The sequence below is a fragment of the Salvelinus sp. IW2-2015 genome, linkage group LG27, assembly GCF_002910315.2.
Source record: "Salvelinus sp. IW2-2015 linkage group LG27, ASM291031v2, whole genome shotgun sequence".
In the NCBI taxonomy this organism is placed as follows: Eukaryota; Metazoa; Chordata; class Actinopteri; order Salmoniformes; family Salmonidae; genus Salvelinus; species Salvelinus sp. IW2-2015.
The window spans coordinates 27,089,392-27,109,947 of NC_036867.1; the positions used below are offsets into that span (position 1 = coordinate 27,089,392).

The window sequence follows — 20,556 nt, forward strand, 5'->3', positions numbered from 1 at the left end:
GCAGGGGGGTGTAAAGCCATAAAATACAAGCTTTTCCAGCTGCGAACTATGATCGATAATGTCAAAAGCCGCACTGAAGTCTAACAAGACAGCCCCCACAATCTTTTATCAGCAATTTCTCTCAGCCAGTCATTTGTGTAAGTGCTGTGCTTGTTGAATGTCCTTCCCTATAAGCATGCAGAACGTTTGTCAATTTGTTTACTGTAAAATAGCATTTTATCTGGTCAAACACCATTTTTCCAAAAGTTTACCAAGGTTTGGTAACAGGCAGATTGGTYGGCTAGTTGATCCAGTAAAGGGGGCTTTACTATTCTTAGGTAGCATAATGACTTTTGCTTGCCTCCAGGCCTGGGGGCAAACACTTTCCAGTAGGCTTAAATTGAAAACATGGTTATATCGTCCACTAATATCCTCCAGTAATTTTCCATCCAGGTTGTGACCAGACAGAAGCCACTCCTCAGTTTTATTTATTTATTTTACCTTTATTTAACTAGGCAAGTCAGTTAAGAACAAATTCTTATTTTCAATGACGGCCTAGGAACAGACGGCCTAGGAACTGCCTTGTTCAGTGGCAGAACGACAGATTTGTACCTTGTCAGCTCGGGGAATAGAACTTGCAACCTTTCGGTTACTAATCCAATGCTCTAACCACTAGGATACCCTTCTGTAAAAGGCACACTTGGAGTGTGCCAAATGGCACCTAAAGACACTGACCATGAGAAACAAGATTTTCTGGTCTGATGAAATCAAGATTGAACTCTTTGGCCTGAATGCCAAGCATCACGTCTGGAGAAAATCTGACACCATCCCTACGGTGTGCTATGGTGGTGGCAGCATCATGCTGTGGGTATGTTTTTCAGTGGCATGGACTGAGAGATTAGTCAGGATCGAGGGGAAAGATGAATGGAGCAAAGTACAGAGATATCCTTGATAATCTGTTCCAGAGCACTCGGGACCACAGACTGGGGCCAAGGTTCACCTTCCAACAGAACAACAACCCTAAGCACATAGCCAAGACAACGCAGGAGTGGCTTCGGGACAAGTCTCTGAATGTCCTTGAATGCCCCAGCCAGAGCCCTGACTTGATCGGGTGATCAAACATCTCTGGAGAGACCTGAAAATAGCTGTGCAGCAATGCTCCCCATCCAACCTGACAGTGCTTGAGAGGATCTGCAAAGAAGAATGGGAGAACTCTCCAAATACAGGTGTGCCAAGCTTATAGTGTCATACCCAAGAAGACTTGAGCCTGTTGAGGCTGTAATCACAATACTTATGTAAAAGTACTTAGTAAAGGTTCTGAATACTTATGTAAATGTGTTAATATGGTAAAATATATATATATATATATATATATATATATATATATATATATAAATTAGCAAAATGTCTGAACCTGTTTTTACTTTGTCGTTATGGGTTATTGTGTAGATTGAAGGAAGAAAATACATTTTTTTTTTTATCTTAGAATAAGGCTGTAACTTAACAAAGTGGAAAAAGTCAAGGGGTCTGAATACTTTCCGAAAGCACTGTGCATTTTTTTAATGTCGCACCTTGTGTGCACATTCGGTAATACTGTATATCCTGATATGGTACAGAAACGTTCTGAAAATATGAATACCACCCGACTAATTGCAACACAATAGGAATACATTTTCAACACATTTTTTTATTTATATAAAAAAAAATTATATATTTTACCCACTTTTCTCCCCAATTTTCGTGGTATCCAATCGCTAGTAATTACTATCTTGTCTCATTGCTACAACTTGTACGGGCTCGGGAGAGACGAAGGTCGAAAGCCATGCGTCCTCCGAAGCACAACCAAGCCGCACTGCTTCTTAACATAGCGCGCCTCCAACCCGGAAGCCAGCCGCACCAATGTGTTGGAGGAAACACCGTGCACCTGGCCCCCTTGGTTAGCGCGCACTGCGCCTGGCCCGCCACAGGAGTCGCTGGTGCGCGATGAGACAAGAATATCCCTACCGGCCAAACCCTCCCTAACCCGGACGACGCTGGGCCAATTGTGCGTCGCCTCCCGGTCGCGGCCGGCTGCGACAGAGCCTGGGCGCGAACCCAGAGACTCTGGTGGCGCAGCTAGCGCTGCGATGCAGTGCCCTAGACCACTGCGCCACCCGGGAGGCCCTCATTTTCAACACATTTTGATATGTGAATATCCAGTAGCATAGGCCTAGACAACTGCACAATTAAGTAGTAATCTGTGGCACCATGGGACATTTATTTAACGAGTTTCCGTTTCTCGAATTAACTCAAGAATATCAGAATCTCTATACTATCCGTCATCCATCAATCATTTTCTCCTATTTCCGTCTCATTCTGAACGTCGTAATATTCTATAAATCTACACAAACCCTGGTCTACATGACTCAGCGATACACAAATTGGCTTAGTTAATTTATTTACTAAATAAGCATACAGAATTACATAAACACACACACACAGGAGATATTATACATTGATTACTAACATAATGCAATGACAAGTCCCTGGTGAACTTTCCCGATTATGATGGCTGGTTACACAATGAAAGGGGTGGTGTAAGAAAGAGCGGGAGAAGGAGAGAAAGGAATTCAACTATCGTACATAATACGCTCATTGTGGATATTTAGCACCCTAACAATCACTCGTTCGGATTTAGAAATGSAATGTACATATTTACGCTTATGTCTTTGTCGTCTCTCTTTGTTGAAATCGCCAGGCCTATTTTATGGGGAGTCAGTCGACAAAGTCTTTGGTTGTCCACCAGAGGTCACCATGCTGTTTGTAATCGTACCTTCTTGGTCTCGGAGTGTCTGTTAGAACCGATCCTCCAAAGGTGTACCACGCATTGTTCAGAGATGCTTGTAAGAATAGATATTTTTGACGTATCTATGGTGGTGAAAGGAAATTGTTCCTTGTCTCTCGTCTTCGGTCGAGTTTCCTAGACTATTTTACATACAGCTGCTGACTGAATGTGTAGTCTAGTTTTCACCTTCACTCGTCGAGAGTGTGAGGGTCTTACCATTTTCAGGTCTAGTAATTTTAAACCATTTTACACGCCAATAGCAACCCGGCATGTTTTGGTCTGGTAGAGTCTAACCATTCATGACGTTCGGCTCAACAGCTTCCGCCTGCTTGGTCTCTAGAGATATAACCATTTGTAACGTATTCAGCTCGGGCTGCACGTATACTGGTCTAAATGGTTGATTTATTCAGGGTACAGCCAGAACCACTACACACCGGTAGCAACCCGGCAGTTTTTGGTCTCTATTTAAATGGCAACCATTTCAATGTGTAGCCACCGCTCCACGTTTTCTGGTCTCATGTAAATTTCATTAGGAGTCCTTTTTATAAGCACTCTGGAAAAAGTGGCATTCCATCCTTTTGGCATAATGTTCGTGTTGTTACTGACTGGCTAAAATCCCATTTCATCTTCTCACAAATAGTTTCATATTTAATCATAAGTTTTACAACATTTAGATGTAACTCTGACATACATTGTGAAAGCTTGTAAAGTTACAATGTTTTCGTGATAACGTCTTTAATGATATCACAAATGATATGACATAATCATTGTTTGGATCCCCACCGATCATTTCCCACATTCTTTATGTTAGGAATATTGTTTCATTATCCATTTTTGGATGTTGAAGTTCTTTGGGCAAGAACCTCTGTATACCACTCACATTCCATTCTTGGATACTGAGAGGCAGAGGGAGAAAGGTAGAAACCATTTGAGACTGGTCGTTAAGTCATTATACTACCCCCCCCCCCCCCAGGGGGGGGGGGGGGGGGGGGGCTGCTGCTATTTTTGATCCTCACCCAGGAGGGAAAGTCATGACAGTCTTGTCACATTTCCATAGAAGTGCTGAAACCCCTCACAGATATTTATTTTACTTCATAGCCAGTTGAATATATAAAAGCAAAGGCTTGCATGAGTGTGATAAGCGACGCAAAATGTGTTCTGTTCTAGCTGCCACATTGAGTATTACATTCCGGCTTGGCCAGTCCCTAGATGGACACCGGTGCCTGCTAGCGTTGTCTCTGACTATGGTGCTTGTCCAGTGACCTTCCTCTGAAACACTAGATGGGCTAGTGGGCATTAGATCCTATTTAAGTTTGCTATACGTCTTCACAGTAGTCAAGTCGCGCAGCATACGGTGCATAATTCTTTACTTTATCCTCCATGTTAAATAGTGCCCTATGCATCCCAGTGTTATAGCTGATGCAAGTAGAGTACTATTGGGATGACTTAGTTCTCATCTGGTTGTCTAACTTTGACAATCCGAAAACTAGTCCGTCTATTTTTTACTTAACAATGGAATATTTATTTGCTTTCAGGTGGATAACCGACCCAAATACTATGGGAGAGAGTAAGTTGGCTTATTTCCATTTWGAATTTAAACTAGTTGTTTATCCAGTCAGTATCAGTATTTCCAATGTTCTGTCTTCTCCCCAGGTACCATGGGATGGTCTCCAGAGAGGAGGCTGACCAGCTGCTGAGTGTGGCAGAGGGCAGTTACCTCATCAGGGAGAGCCAGAGGCAGCCTGGGACCTACACACTGGCCCTACGGTTAGGCACACGCACACCCTTTCTACAGATAGACTTTCAAAAAAGTGTGATTCATGACTTGTTTTTGGTTAGTTTTTAAACTTTATATATCTTTTTTTGTTTGGAGTTTTACCGCTTCTTTCACCCCAATTTAAGGGAGGTTTTGGCCGGCCAAACCCTCCCTTAATCCGGAAGACGTAGGGCCAATTTTGCGACGCCTCATGGGTGTCACGGCCACCTGTGAGAGAGCCTCGAACCCGGGTCTGTAGTAACGCCTCAAGCACTGTGATGCAGTGCTTTAGACTGCTGCGCCACACAGGAGGTAGTTTTAAAAATTATTTTTAACACATTTTTATAGCCTTGTTATTTAACCTCAAGTCTAAGCCATTTGGTAGGGCGGGGTTTCTACTAAGCTAACATATGGAATTGCTTTAAGATAATCATAACATGGATCATTTAGCTATTTGATTTGGAATTTTAGGAACCCTTTAGGTACGCTTTATATACAAAAGTATGTGGACACCCCATCAAATGAGTGGATTCAGCTATTTCATCCACACCTGTTGCTGACAGGTGTATAAAATTGGACACTCAGAGATGCAATCTCCATAGACGAACATTGGCAGTAGAATGGCCTTACTGAAGAGCTCAGTCACTTTTAACGTGGCACCGTCATAGGATGCAACCTTTCCAACGAGTCAGTTATCAAGTTTCTGCCTTGCTAGAGCTGCCCCGGTAAACTCTAAGTGCTGTTATTGTGAAGTGGAAACGTCTAGGAGCAACAACGGCTCAGCCGCGAAGTGGTAGTGATCGGCCGTGACCGGCCAGTGCTGAAGCGCGTCGCACTTAAAAATCGCCTGTCCTCGGTTGCAACACTCACTACTGAGTTCCAAACTGCCTCTGGAAGCAACGTCCGCATAATAACTTTTCGTCGGGAGCTTCATGAAATGGTTTTCCATGGCCGAGCAGCCGCACACAAGCATAAGATCACCATGCGCAATGCCAAGCGTCGGCTGGAGTGCTGTGTAGTTCACCGCCATTGGACTCCGGTGCAGTTGAAACGCGTTCTATGGCGTGATGAATCACGATTCACCATCTGGCAGTCCAACAGACGAACGCATAATGCCAACTGTAAAGTTTGGTGGAGGAGGAATAATGGTCTGGGGCTGTTTTTAWTTTTTTTTCCAACCTAAAACCCTTTTTGTCCCATATCTCTTTTGGTCACACTATAGCAGATCAGCAGAGGTAATGAGTGTTTTGGGCTCTGATTTCGTGTTTTTATGTACTAGGGCAGCGTTTGCAATTCTCGTAAAAATGCATTTTTCCAACAAGCAATGAGGTTTTGAAATGCAAATAAACCGCATTGCTTCCTCCTGAATATCTGATATAAGAACAAGAAGGCTTTCTTTTCTCTCTGCTTAAGTGTCTCACTCTTGCTGATTCTCTGCTATAGTTGCTTTCCATATGTACAATCACCTCCTGTGTAAGGGTGGGTGGAAAATGGTGTCCCACTATGGGCTGCCTTGGTTCTGAATTTGGAAAGGTTGTATTTTGGGTTAGGTAATGAACTTTGGGTCTAGTAAGGATTCTTAGCTAGTTCGTTTAGTCTCCTGAGTTCTTTGGGCCGGTTAGTGTTTGTTTTTTTCACCCAGGAGGGTGAAGCATCTCCCTTTATTTCCCATTGACAGATGAGATTGAAATATTTGTCTCTGGCATCTACCCAATGATGAAGAATTCCTTGCATTGTTCTGGCTCATGTTGTGCACAGTGATGGGATTTATGATTTGTTGGTTGGCTCTTTTGTGGCCTTTTTCCTGTGAGATGAGGATGTACTTTTATTTATTTATATATTTTTTGCATTCGCTATACAGTTGCTGTATTGACCAGCTCTAATAACCACTAAATGCAGGGAAGAAATTATTTGATCTAGCAGTCATTAACCTCTCTGGTACCTCGACAACAGCCAGTGAAATTGCAGGGCGCCAAATTCAAAACAACAGAAATCCCATAATTAAAATTCCTCAAACATACAAGTATTACCCACCATTTTAAAGATAAACTTCTTGTAAATCCAACCACAGTGTCCGATTTCAAAAAAGCTTTACTGCGAAAGCCCACCAAACGATTATGTTAGGTCACAAAAAGCAGAAATAGAGAAAATTAATCACTAACCTTTGATCTTCATCAGATGGCACTCATAGGACTTCATGTTACACATGTATGTTTTGTTCGATAAAGTTCATATTTATATCCAAAAATCTCAGTTTACATTGGCGCGTTATGGTCAGAAATGCATTGTCTCAAACAAACATCCGGTGAAAGTGCAAAGAGCCACATCAAATAACAGAAATTCTCCTCATAAACATTGATAAACGATACAAGTATTAAGCATGGAATTATAGATAAACTTCTCCTTAATGCAACCGCTGAGTCAGATTTCAAAAATGCTTTACGGCGAAAGCACACTTTGCGATTATGTTAGGTTAGCTCCTAGCCACAGAAACCCATACAGCCATTTTCCAAACAAGGAGAGGTGTCAGAAATAGCATAAAAAATAATCACGTACCTTTGATGATCTTCATCTGGTGGCACTCCCAGGTTTCCATGTTAGACAATACATGTTCGTTTTGTTCGATAATGTCCCTCTTTATGAGCAAAAACCTCCTTTTTAGTCGCGTGTTTTGTCCAGTAATCCGAATGCACAAGGCGCGTGCACTAATTCCAGCCTAAATTTTTTTTTTTTAAATACAATAAAAGTTAGTAGAAACATGCCAAACGATGTTTAAAATCAATCCTCCGGTTGTTTTTGTCATAAATAATCAATATTTCAACCGGACAAAATCCTCGTCAATAGGAAAGGAGAAACAAGAAAGGCGCGTTCACGATCAGGGCGCATGGCTGATGAAATTTCCACTGGTCACTGATTGAAAGGTGCCAAAGGTGACTGCCAAAGGTGATTCTAACATGTATTGAGAGCGTCACTTCCTGTTGAATCTGCAGACGTGTTGCTGTGCGTTTTGCTGCCAACTTTACTTTACTTTGCTAGCTGACAACTTTACGTTTTTTTTTTTTTTTTTTTAAATTACCGTTTATATTTTTAGTTTTTCCATCGCAACTTTTTTCCCTCATTCAACTTTTTCACTCCGGACGCTTTATCTGGACATGGTTCGTCAACACCTTCAACAGCCGAAGCTAAGTAGTAACATTAACATGATGTCTTCTAATTGCAGTCGCTGTACTCATAATATACAGGAGAACGATCGCCTTACGGCGAGAATAGCTGTGCTACAAGCCCAGCTTCAGACGCAATCGTTAGGCAAGGGTAATTTCAGTGTAGGAAAGGAAGAAACAGCGTCTGTGCTACCAGTAAGTACAGATAGTAACGTTAGTATAAATCCCCCCGCACAGTCCCCGCAGCCGGACAACTTTCTCATGGCTTCCGGAGGGAAATGCTGTTGGAATGCTCAACCGGTGTCGCTCATTCAGCCGACAGAAACTTTCAACCGGTTCTCCCCATTATGTAGCGAGTCGGAGTCTGAGTCTGAGTCTTCTCTTGTCTCTACTCCTCCCGTTACGGGGTCTAAGACGCCGAAGGCTCCCACCATTAGCTCTGACAAATTGAAAACCCTAGTCATTGGCGACTCCATTACCCGCAGTATTAGACTTAAAGCGAATCACCCAGCGATCATACACTGTTTACCAGGGGGCAGGGCTACCGACGTTAAGGCTAATCTAAAGATGGTGCTGGCTAAAGCTAAATCTGGCGAGTGTAGAGAGTATAGAGATATTGTTATCCACGTCGGCACCAACGATGTTAGGATGAAACAGTCAGAGGTCACCAAGTGCAACATAGCTTCAGCGTGTAAATCAGCTAGAAAGATGTGTCGGCATCGAGTAATTGTCTCTGGCCCCCTCCCAGACTGGTCACATGTTGAGGAAGCCACGGAGCTCGTGAACTGGGTCCTAAGTCTTTGTATCGTGGATAGGCTTTCAATGGAAAAACAGCCTTTCAAAATTATAGTACTTCCTGGTTGGAAAGCCTGCCATATCAGTTCTGTTACACTCACAGACATTATTTTAACAGTTTTGGAAACTTTAGAGTGTTTTCTATCTAAATCTACTAATTGTATGCATATCCTAGCTTCTGGGTCTGAGTAGCAGGCAGTTTAATTTGGGCATGCTTTTCATCCAAAATTCCGAATGCCCCATACCCTAGTGAAGTTAATGGATATAAAAACCTCTTAGAGCTTTTGTGAAAATTATTTCATTTTGTTTTCTACTGATCTAGGGTATGAGGAGGCAGAGGCAGGCAAAGTTTTTTTTATTCCTTTAGGGTCGGCTCTTTTTAGGTGTATGTTTCATCCTAGAATTTTCCTTTTTCCACCCAGCTGTACGGCCTCCTTATTCTTCCCGGCTAAGACAGGGTGTAAAAACGCTCTCCTACCCATAGAAATGGATTGTCACCGATTTATTTTTCTCTTCCTTTTCTCCCCTTCTATCCTGGACCCAGCTTTGGAAATCAAACCAAGAACTTCCGCCTCTACCATGATGGGAAACACTTTGTCGGGGAGAAGCGCTTTGAGTCCATTCACGACCTTGTGACAGATGGGCTGATCACACTCTACATCGAGACTAAGGCAGCAGAGTACATCGCTAAGATGACCATTAACCCAATCTATGAGCACATTGGCTACACAACACTCAACAAGGAGCCCACGCTGAAGAAACACTTGCCTGTGTGCCAGGAGGTTCCCGATGGGCCTGCTCCACAGGGAGAGCGGGCTGACGAGGAGAAAGGGGTAAGGAACAATCTCACACTGTTCTGAAAATGTCAGTATTTTACTGTACTAGGAAAGGAAACAAATGGAGCAGGTGCTGAAATGAATCCAATGTGAAAACCAGGCAGAAGTAAAATATTTTCCATGTCAAGTAATTCCAGCTCTACTATTCTAAAGTGCAGAAAGTTGGTAGCACTGGTCTTGTTGCTCACAAAAAGAAAGTAGACAGAACATTTGCTGGTGTGTGGTTGTGTGTGTATACAGTGCATTCTGAAAGTATTCATACACCTCGACTTTTTCCTCATTTTGTTATGTGACAGCCTTATTCAAAAATGTATTAAATTGTTTTTTTCCCTCATCAATCTACACACAATACCCCATTATGATGAAGAAAAAACTAATGTATTAAAAATACAAGACTGAAATATACTATTTATATAAGTATTCAGACCCTTTACTCCGTACTTTATTGAAGCACGTTTTGGCAGCAATTACAGCCTCAAGTCTTCTTGGGTATGACGTTTCAAGTTTAGCACACCTGTATTTGGGGAGCCTCTCCCATTCTCCCATACAGATCCTCTCAAGCTCTGTCGGCTTGGATGGGGAGTGTTGCTGCAGAGCTATTTTCAGGTCTCTCCAGAGATGTTTGATTGGGTTCACGTCCAGTCTCTGGCTGGGTCACTCAAGGACATTCAGAGACTTGTCCCGAAGCCACTTCCTGCATTTTCTTGGCTGTGTGCTTAGGGTCGTTGTCCTGATAGAAGGTGAACCTTCGTCCCAGTCTGAGGTCCTGAGCGCTCTGGAGCAGGTTTTCGTCAAGGATCTATCTGTACTTTGCTCCATTAATCTTTCCCTCGATCCTGACTAATCTCCCAGTCCCTGCCGCTGAAGAATATCCCCACAGCGTGATGCTTCCACCACCATCATTCACCGTAGGGATGGTGCCAGGTTTCCTCCAGACTTGGCATTCAGGCCAAATAGTTCAAACTTGGTTTCATCAAACCAGAGAATCTTGTTTCTCATGGTCTGAGAGTCCTTTAGGTGCCTTTTGGCAAACTCTAAGTGGGCTGTCATGTGCCTTTTCCTGAGGAGTGGCTTCCGTCTGGCCACTCTACCATAAAGGCCTGATTGGTGGAGTGCTGCAGAGATGGTTGTCTTTCTGGAAGGTTCTCCCATCTCCACAAAAGAACTCTGAAGCTCTGGTCTGATGAAACCAAGATTGAACTCTTTGGCCTGAATACCAAGTGTCACATCTGGAGGAAACCTGGCACCATCCCTACGGTGAAGCATGGTGGTGGCAGCATCATGCTGTGGGGATGTTCTTCAGCGGCAGACACTGGGAGACTAGTCAGGATTGAGGGAAAGATGAACRGAGAAAAGTACAGAGATCCTTGATGAAAACCTGCTCAGGACCTCAGACTAGGGCGACGGTTCACCTTCCAACAGGACAACGACGCTAAGCACCCAGCCATGACAACGCATGAGTGGCTTCGGGACAAGTCTCAATGTCCTTGAGTGGTCCAGCCAAAGCCCGGACTTGAACCCAATTGAAGATCTCTGGAGAGACCTGAAAATACTTGTGCAGCGATGCGCCTCATCCAACCTGACAGAGCTTGAGAGGATCTGCAGATAATAGGAGACTCCCCAAATACAGGTGTGCCAAGCTTGTAKCGTCACACCCAAGAAGACACGAGGCTGTAATCGCTGCCAAAGGTGCTTCAACAAAGTAAAGGGTCTGAATACTTATGTAAATGTGATATTTTTATTTTTCATACATTTGCAAACATTTCAAAAACTGTTTTTGCTTTGTCATTATGTTGTATTGTGGGTTATAAAATGTAAAGAGSTCTGAATACTTTCAGAATACACTGTATATCATTTATATTGGATCATTGTGTATTCATAGCAACCCACCTTCTAAATCCAACAATTATATGTGGGAACTGAGTTTTCCACATTGTACTGGATGCAACAATCCAGTCTAGCACTCAATTTCATCATGATGACCTTAGATTCCCAATGAGATGAATGCTGTTCTGCCACATTGGACTGGAGTGGAGCAGCACTGTCTGATTTGAGTGCCATTTTGAGTGGCTGGCTGCTCAGTCATTGAGGCATTTTAAACAGCACCACTTTGCATTATAGCCCTAGATCAACTGTAATAATAATATAATAATTAGGGGGTGCTTATTTAGTCCTGTTTCACTTATTTACAAATGGGTAACCTGTACAGGTGTGAAATGGAAATGTTTCCATTTCACAGCCAAGGGATCAGCCATTATTGAGCAATTACGTGGAGAACACTAACACAAACACATTTGTTTAAAATGATATTAAGGAAAGCATGGTGTTCTTTAACTAAAGTGTGGTTCATTCTAATTGAAAGGAAGCTCTGTTGCGTAACATGACGACAAATATTTTTGGGTAAATAGCTGTTTTGAATACATGCAGATCCTATATTGTTGTTTTTACTCTGAAAGTTACAACCATGTAGGACTTAGTTGTCTGAAAGTTCAATCAATTGCACCATATCCTAACATTTTGGGATTTGTAATGATTTTTTTTCTGTATGTGGTAGATGTTTTTGTAGCATTCAGATTGTTAATGCCCAGTCTCTCAACCCTGAAACTACAGTGGCAGCGTCAAGCAACATTGAGCTGTATTGTAGGATTGAGCTCTCATTCAGTCCTCTCATCTCTCACTCACTCTGCCTGTGGGGTAATAGGAATATACTATAGCACTGTTGATAAAGCCGAGCCTGTTCTTTTCTCTGATTGGCGTATTCTTAATGTGACATAAATCCAGCAGTGACACAATGCTCCACCAGCGCTCACTCTCTTGCTTTCCCCCCCATGGCCTGTATTCACTCTGGGTTTTGTCTGTGCACCAGTGACCGTATCAGTGCGACATAGGGAGGAGCGGGTTAACTCCGCCACACACCTCATCTGCATAGATGCACCCAGTCAAGCTGGATTTTTTGAGGAATAATCTCGTTTCAGACACCCTGACCAGCACAGGGTTAAGGACAAAACTATGTGGCACTGTAATTTAAAGGAATACTCCCAACGACTTTCATTTTTTTCCTTTCAGATCTTTGCATTCTTAGTGGATTCTACCTGCTGCTTTCGTTGGCTTGTTTTGGTTTACCTGCTGCATTGATTTTAATGATGCAAGCAGCGATGCTGAGTACAGGCTAGCTCTGAGCTGCTCCAAGTTGACTTCTGTGAGCTCGCACTCCAGTTTTGTCAGTCCTCCACGTAGGCATCACTTCAGCTGTTCTCTGAGAAAACGGGGGGAATTTATCTTTTATTACCCACCCACCATGTTGTACATAGTCAGGGAGGGGAAGAAGTCTCTGGTACACAAGGCTATGAAGGGGGCGCAGAAGGACCTTCTGGCCACAGCCTGGGTTTGAGGGTGGGGTCAGGGACCCAGAAGTCCCCTGCCACCTTCTGGAAACCTCTCAAACTGTTTGCCTATTCACAGCTCACCTCGCTGGTACGTCGAGCCACCCTGAAGGACAACGACCACGCGACCAAGTATGAGAAAGTCCACAATTTCAAGGTAAGACCTGAACCTACCTGTTCAGCGCTTCTTACTTTTCTTCTTCCGCTCTTCCTTTTTCACTGCCTTTACTGTGGTTATATCACATTTGAGGTTGTTTGATTGGCATATTCTATGTTTTTGGAATGACAGAGGTGGAGAATTGCCTGTAACTTTAAAATATATATATATTTGTGGAGTGGTTGAAAAACRAGTTTTAATGACTCCAACCTAAGTGTATGTGAACTTCCGACATAAACTTCCGGCAAAATGGATTAAGGACAAAGTCAAGGTATTGGAGTGGCCATCACAAAGCCCTGACCTCAATCCTATAGAACATTTGTGGGCAGAACTGGAAAAAGCGTGTGCGAGCAAGGAGGCCTACAATCCTGACTGTTACACCAGCTCTGTCAGGAGGAATGGGCCAAAACGTATTGTGGGAAGCTTGTGGAAGGCTACCTGAAATGTTTGACCCAAGTTAAACATTTTAAAGGCAATGCTACAAATAATAATTGAGTTTATGTAATCTTCTGACCCACTGGGAATGTGATGAAAGAAATAAAAGCTGAAATAATTCTCTATTCTGACATTTCACATTCTTAAAATAAAGTGACGATCCTAAGATCGGGGATTTCTAGTAGGATTACATTTCAGGAATTGTGAAACTGAGTTTAAATGTATTTGGCTATAGGCGTATGTAAACTTCGGACTTCAACTGTACTTTGTCAAACATTTTATCCAAAAGACTCGTAATAGAGGACCTTGTATAAACAGAGTTAGGGTAATGTGGCAGTGCTGTCTTTTCATGGCATCACAACGGTGAACAAAGTGGACGGATTGTAGCTGGCCCTCCCACCGACYGTTTCCACATTCTCTAAATTAGGAATAATGTTAAATTCTTAAATTCTGGGATGTATTGGAATTGGGCCCTTTGTTTTACTGTGAAACTCTCTCMATACTGCATGGTGAAGGAGAGGAGCCTCTGCACGGAATTTATAACGTGGGTGTTAGTTATAAAACTACCCCCTCCTAACGGGACAAACGGGTCATGACAATACATACATAAAAAAAAAAAAATGTGAATCACTTTTTTTTTTGGTGTTCCCCCGACGGCATTGTGCGTGCTCCCGTTTGGGAATACCTGCACTAGAGCATGGGACATAAAGTGAAAACCTCAAATATTGCGTATCTGTTGTTTTTATAAATTCAATGGATTCATATTTTATTCATAAATATGTATAATTTAAAAGGTATAACATTTTCACAATAATTAATTTTGTTTTGTGAGATTTAAAAAAAACAAGACTGCATTAACACCAGTCCATTAGGGTTTTCTCATTTGTTGTTTATCTTGTCATCTGCACAAGATGCCTATCCTCCACGTTCCCATTCACAAAATAACAATCTAAAACAAGGGGTGTGATTTTTATTTTTTKGGTAAATATTTTGGTAATCATGAGCCTTTTCACTGGAGATAAATGTTGAGCATTTCTGATTTGGTCTAGCCAATACGTGGCAGAACTAGGCATTTGTTTGTGATGTGGTCCCGTTTAGATTTCAGTGATAATCATGGCATTGTCAACCATGGTACTCACAAACACTCCCGCCACACTCCAACCACCATTAAGACTTGCCAGTCTGCTTTCTAGCGCTGCTTATCTCTCTCACAGGGATAATTCCCAATTGGCTCCTTCAGTGTGCACAGGCTGTGGAGAGCCAGGGGAAAGCCTAGTATGTCCATCTATCCTTCCATCCAGTAAGAGAGTGACCAAGTTTTCCATCCTTTCTTCCTCTCCCCTGCAGGTTCACACCTTCCGGGGACCCCACTGGTGTGAATATTGTGCCAACTTCATGTGGGGCCTCATCGCTCAGGGAGTGAAATGTGCAGGTAAAGGGAGGGTGGGAAGCAAACTGTGATCTCTGCTTTGTCTTTTGTCTTTTTACACACAGCTAGTTTAACCTGGTTTTGAGGAGATGTCACATACAGCACCATACAAGTGTCTACAGGGCATTCGTAACTTCACTCTGGTAATCTATTTAGAGTTCAGAGCACTCTGGTGTGAGAGTGTCAGAGCGCAGAATAAGTGATGAATTTACGAACGACAAGTTGTGCCTGTTATGACAGGTGCCAGTAAATATTGGCTAAAAAAAACGAATTGAAATGTTGCCTGTAAGTGACTATCACTAACCCTCTTGATAACATGAAAATAGTCTAACCAGCTCTGGAAAGGTGAGTGAAATGGTCAGTGTGATCTGTTCTCTCATTTTTGTATTTAAAGTAGCTAGCAAGCTAATCAATGTTAGCCAGTTAGCTTGGGTGCTTGACTGCCGTTGTTTTATTTTTGTTTAACCTTTGTTTTAGGGAAAACAGATTCAAACCTACAATGCATTTGGGAAGTATTCAGACCCCTTGACTTTTTCCACATTTTGTTATGTTACAGCATTATTGTAAAATGGATTAAATTGTTTACCCCATAATTGCAAAGCAAAAACAGGTGATTAGAGATGTTGGCAAATGTATTAAATAAAAAGCTGATAACACATTTGCATCAACACATCTACCACACTGATCCTCAACACTGAGGCGCCTCAGGGGGGTGTGCTTAGTCCCCTACTGTACACCCTGTTCACCCACGACTGTGTGGCCAAACACGACTCCAACACCATCAGAGCGCCAAATTCAAATATATTACTATAAAAATTAAACTTTCATGAAATCACACATTCAATATACCAAATTAAAGCTACACTTGTTGTGAATCCAGCCAATGTGTCAGATTTCAAAAATGCTTTACGGCGAAAGCAAACAATGCTATTATCTGAGGATAGCACCCCAGCTAACAATCACAGACCATCATATTTCAACCCTCCTGGCGCGACATAAAACGAAGAAATAAAGATATAATTCATGCCTTACCTTTGACGAGCTTCTTCTGTTGGCACTCCAATATGTCCCATAAACATCACAAATGGCCCTTTTTGTTCAATTAATTCCGTCAATATATCCAAAATGTCCATTTATTTGGCGCGTTTGATCCAGAAAAACACCGGTTCCAACTTGCACAACGTGACTACAAAATATCTCAAAAGTTACCTGTAAGCTTTGTCCAAACATTTCAAACTACTTTTGTAATACAACGTTAGGTATTTTTTWACGTAAATAATCGATCAAATTGAAGACGGGATGATCTGTGTTCAATACCGGAAGAAAACAATGTGTAGCATGCTTTCTGGTCATGCGCCTCTAACAAACAGTACACTTCACTGGAGCCTCATTCTGAACATGGCTACTTCTTCATTTCTGAAAGGAAAAACCTCAACCAGTTTCTAAAGACTGTTGACATACAGTGGAAGTGATAGGAACTGCAGGAAGGTCCCTTCGAAATCTGGATTCCCAATGAATACCCATTGAAAAGAGAGTGACTTAAATAAATACAAATCTGAATGGTTTGTCCTCGGTTTTGCCTGCCAAATAAGTTATGTTATAGTCAGACATGATTCAAACAGTTTTAGAAACTTCAGAGTGTTTTCTATCCAATACTAATAATAATATGCATATATTAGCATCTGGGACTGAGTAGGAGGCAGTTTACTCTGGGCATGCTTTTCATCCAAACGTGAAAATGCTGCCCCCTATCCTAGAGAAGTTAACAGCTTTTACCCAAAGCCATAAGACTGCTTAACAATTAATCAAATGGACACCCGGACTATTTACATTGACACCCTCCACCCCCATTTTGTTTTTACACTGCTGCTACTTGCTTTTTATTATCTATTATCTTTACCCCTACCTACATGTACAAATTACCTCGACTAACCTGTACCCCGCACATTGACTCAGTACCAGTACCCCCTGTATATAGCCATTGTTATTTTATTTAATCAAGTGGTAAATTGCATTGTTATGAAGGACAAAGCTTTTTTATGATGCCTTTCACAACCAAAATTACTACAACTTCTTATATCTGCTTGGCTGGGTAATTAACCTACTTGTTTATAAAAGCATTATTTGTTTTTTTAATACAACTTTTCACATAACAGACGGCTTCATCAACGGTTGTGTTATCAGGGCAGTAACTCAAGTCAAGCTAATTCTAAATCTTCACTAGTTACCACAGCCACAAAGTCATAAAGCACGCCTATTTCTATAATTTATCTTCTGAAAATGTGATTTTAACCCCAACCTTAACCACACCGTTAACCTTATTCCTAACCATAAATTAAGGTGGTGTTCTTGTCTTAGAGTAATGTTATACTATGCTACAGTGATTCTTGGGGACCTTCAATGCTGCTGACATTTTTTGGTACCCTTCCCCAGATCTGTGCCTCGACACAATCCTATCTAGGAGCTCTACGGACAATTTCTTTGACCTCATAACTCAATTTCGAGTCTCATAGCAAAGGGTCTGAATACTTATAGTACCAGTCAAAGGTTTGGACACCTACTCATTCAAGGGTTTTTCTTTATTTTTACAATTTTCTACATTGTAGAATAATAGTGAAGACATCAAAACTAAAATAACACATATGGAATCATGTAGTGACCAAATAATGTTAGATTCTTCGAAGTAGCCGCCCTTTTGCTTTTTTATTTTTAATATTTATTTAGGGGGTAGATCAGCTTTAATATTGCAGATTGGTGCTTCCATCAATGTAATTGTCTGCATAACTTCCAATCCCCCATATTTTTTTTGCATACATATCTTTAAAATATATATATATATATTATTGATCGATTGACTATGACTTTTCAGATCGCCCAGTAGTGCTATCTGCAATGTTGTATCTCCCATATAAATAACATTCTGTTAGTTGCAAGAATTCTATATAATTTAAATTGAGTTTTGAATCTGGCGTCGTTTTGCCATAAATCATGTGTCATGGAATCGGTAAGTCAAAAATCTCTTCCCAACTATTTAGTTATCTATATGGCATGGCTGTCAATTTTTTGGTCCTTACAGTAAATGAAACTGGTATACTTTTTTTATTTATCATAATTTTCTTGAATCAATTATGGTCTTTAATGCAGGGCCGACAGACTTTTTCCCACTTTCCCACTTCCACTTTCCTCTTACATGTTTGCGATAATTAGTTAGTTGTAATTTTGGGTAGAGCAGACATTTTCATGTTTTAGTTATGTTTTAGTATGACAACTCCACCACTTATGACGATTATACCTTTTTTTTTTTTCTGGCGGATTAAATTGAAATTGCAACCAACTTTCTATGGCTTGTTTTAAAAATAGCAATATTTGGGAGATTTCCTTTTCAAATTACTGAAGGTGAGAGGTTATAATCAGAATAATCAGAATAAAGGGAAAGAGGTGTTTCTTGAACAAAGGGTGAGACATTCTTCCGAATTTGCTAGAGAACCATTTCGGATTTAAGTATAACTTTTGTATGATGTCTAATGCTTTAATATTTAATAATTTCTTCCCTCCAAATTCATATTCATTATATAAATAGGCACATTTTAATTTTGTCTGGCTTGCTGTTCAAAATACAATTTTAATGTTTTTCCTCATATATATATACTTTAAAAAACTGTTTTATAGGTGTAGGCAAGACCATAAGCAAATAGGTAAACTGGGATATGACTATAGAGTTAATCAGGGTGAGGTTAGTAAAATTATCTAGATCCTCTGAGGCATACAACTTGTGGATTTAAAAGAAAACATGAATCAGCATATAATGACACTAGAGGTCGACCAAATATGATTTTTCAACCCCGATACCGATACCGATTATTGGAGGACCAAAAAAGCCGATACCGATTAATCGTCCGATTTTTAAATTGTATTTGTAATAATGACAATTACAACAATACTGAATGAACACTTATTTTAACTTCTTATAATACATTAAAAAAATCAATTTAGCCTCAAGTAAATAATGAAACATGTTCAATTTGGTTTAAATAATGCAAAAACAAAGTGTTGGAGAAGAAAGTAAAAGTGCAATATGTGCTATGTAAGAAAGCTAACGTTTCAGTTGCGAGAATCAGATCGGCCGTCGACGAGTAATATGCTAACGAAGAGGGTAAAGTTGCCATTATAATGGATTGAACGAACTTCATCAGGACTAAGGAAAACCTTGATCACATTCTGACTTGAAAGATAGCAATAGTAAGACCAAATTTACGATGTTATTTCATATATCTGTCGTGCTGGTGAACTGGTCGTGGGCGCCAGCTGGTTCTGGCTGGCGTGGCTATGCTAATTTTAGCGCTACATTTTGTTTTCGCTATATAAATATTAATAAACTGAAATATTGTTTGGATTCACCAGATGTTGGGCTTTCAATATCTGTAACGCTGTGGTATTTTTCTGAAATGTTTTAAGAAAGAGTAATTAGTTATATTGACGTTGGTCTCTGTAATTGTTCTGGCTGCGTCGGCACTATTTCAGATTTGCAGCTGCAATGTAGAACTTGATTTATACCTTGAAAAATGCACATTTTTCAAAAAAAAACTATGCTATACCATAAATATGTTATCAGCCTGTCATCTTATGAAGTTGTGTTCTTGGTTAGTGGCTATATATAATTTTTATTTGTGAATTAGTGATAGCTACTGACGCAGAAAAAACTGTTGGAGTAAAAAAAATTGTGTCTTTTGCTGAACGTGGTTAGCTAATAGATTTACTATTGTGTCTTCCCTGTAAAACATTTAAAAAATCTGAAATGGTGGCTTTATTCACAAGATCTGTATCTTTCATCTGGTGTCTTGGACTTGTGATTTAATGATATTTAGATGCTACAATTTACTTGTGACGCTATGCTAGCTATGCTACTCAGTGGGGGGGGGGAGTGGGGGGTGCTCCGGATCAGGTTGGTGACTCGTTAAAGGTTAACTGTCCTTGTTCAGGGGCAGAACAACAGATTTCACCTTGTCAGCTCGGGGGATACAATCTTGCAACCTTAAGTTAACTAGTCCAACGCAAAAACGCCTGCCTCTCTCTCGTTGCACTCCACAAGGAGACTGCCTGTTACGCTGAATGCAGTAAGCAAGGTAAGTTGCTAGCTAGGCATTAAACTTATCTTATTAAAACAATCAATCATAACACTAGTTTAACTACACATAGTTGATGATATTACTAGTTATTATCTAGCATGTCCTGCGTTGCATATAATCTGACTGAGCATACAAGTATCTAAGTATCTGACTGAGCGGTGGTAGGCAGAAGCAGGCGCGTAAACATTCATTCAAAAAGCACTTGTGCGTTTTTGCCAGCAGCCTTCGTTGTGCGTCAAGCATTGCGCTGTTTATGACTTCAAGCCTATCAACTCCCGAGATGAGGCTGGGTGTAACCCGAAGTGAAATGGTAGCTATTAAGCGCGCGTTAATAGCGTTTCAAACGTCACTCGCTCTGAGCCTTCTAGTAGTTGTTCCCCTTGCTCTGCATGGGTAACGCTGCTTCGATGGGGCTGTTGTCGTTGTGTTGCTGGTTCGAGCCCAGGGACGAGCGAGGAGAGGGACGGAAGCTATACTGTTATACTTGCCAATACTAAAGTGCCTATAAGAACATCCAATAGTCAAAGGTTAATGAAATACAAATGGTATAGAGGGAAATAAGTCCTATAATTCCTATAATAACTACAACCTAAAACTTCTTACCTGGGAATATTTTGACTCATGTTAAAAAGGAACCACACAGCTTTCTATATGTTCTCATGTTCTGTAGCCAAG

General features: G+C 41.0%; 1 protein-coding gene across 1 annotated transcript in view; it reads left to right on the plus strand.

Moving 5' to 3' along the window:
• Window positions 1–20,556, plus strand: part of LOC111953683 (N-chimaerin) — a 64,204-nt gene that overhangs the window by 17,951 nt on the left and 25,697 nt on the right. Inside the window, exons 5-9 of the mRNA XM_023973108.3 lie at window positions 4,339–4,370; window positions 4,457–4,570; window positions 9,060–9,348; window positions 12,814–12,891; window positions 14,674–14,758. Coding sequence (XP_023828876.1) covers window positions 4,339–4,370; window positions 4,457–4,570; window positions 9,060–9,348; window positions 12,814–12,891; window positions 14,674–14,758 — 598 coding nt within the window. The remainder of the gene's footprint in view (window positions 1–4,338; window positions 4,371–4,456; window positions 4,571–9,059; window positions 9,349–12,813; window positions 12,892–14,673; window positions 14,759–20,556) is intronic.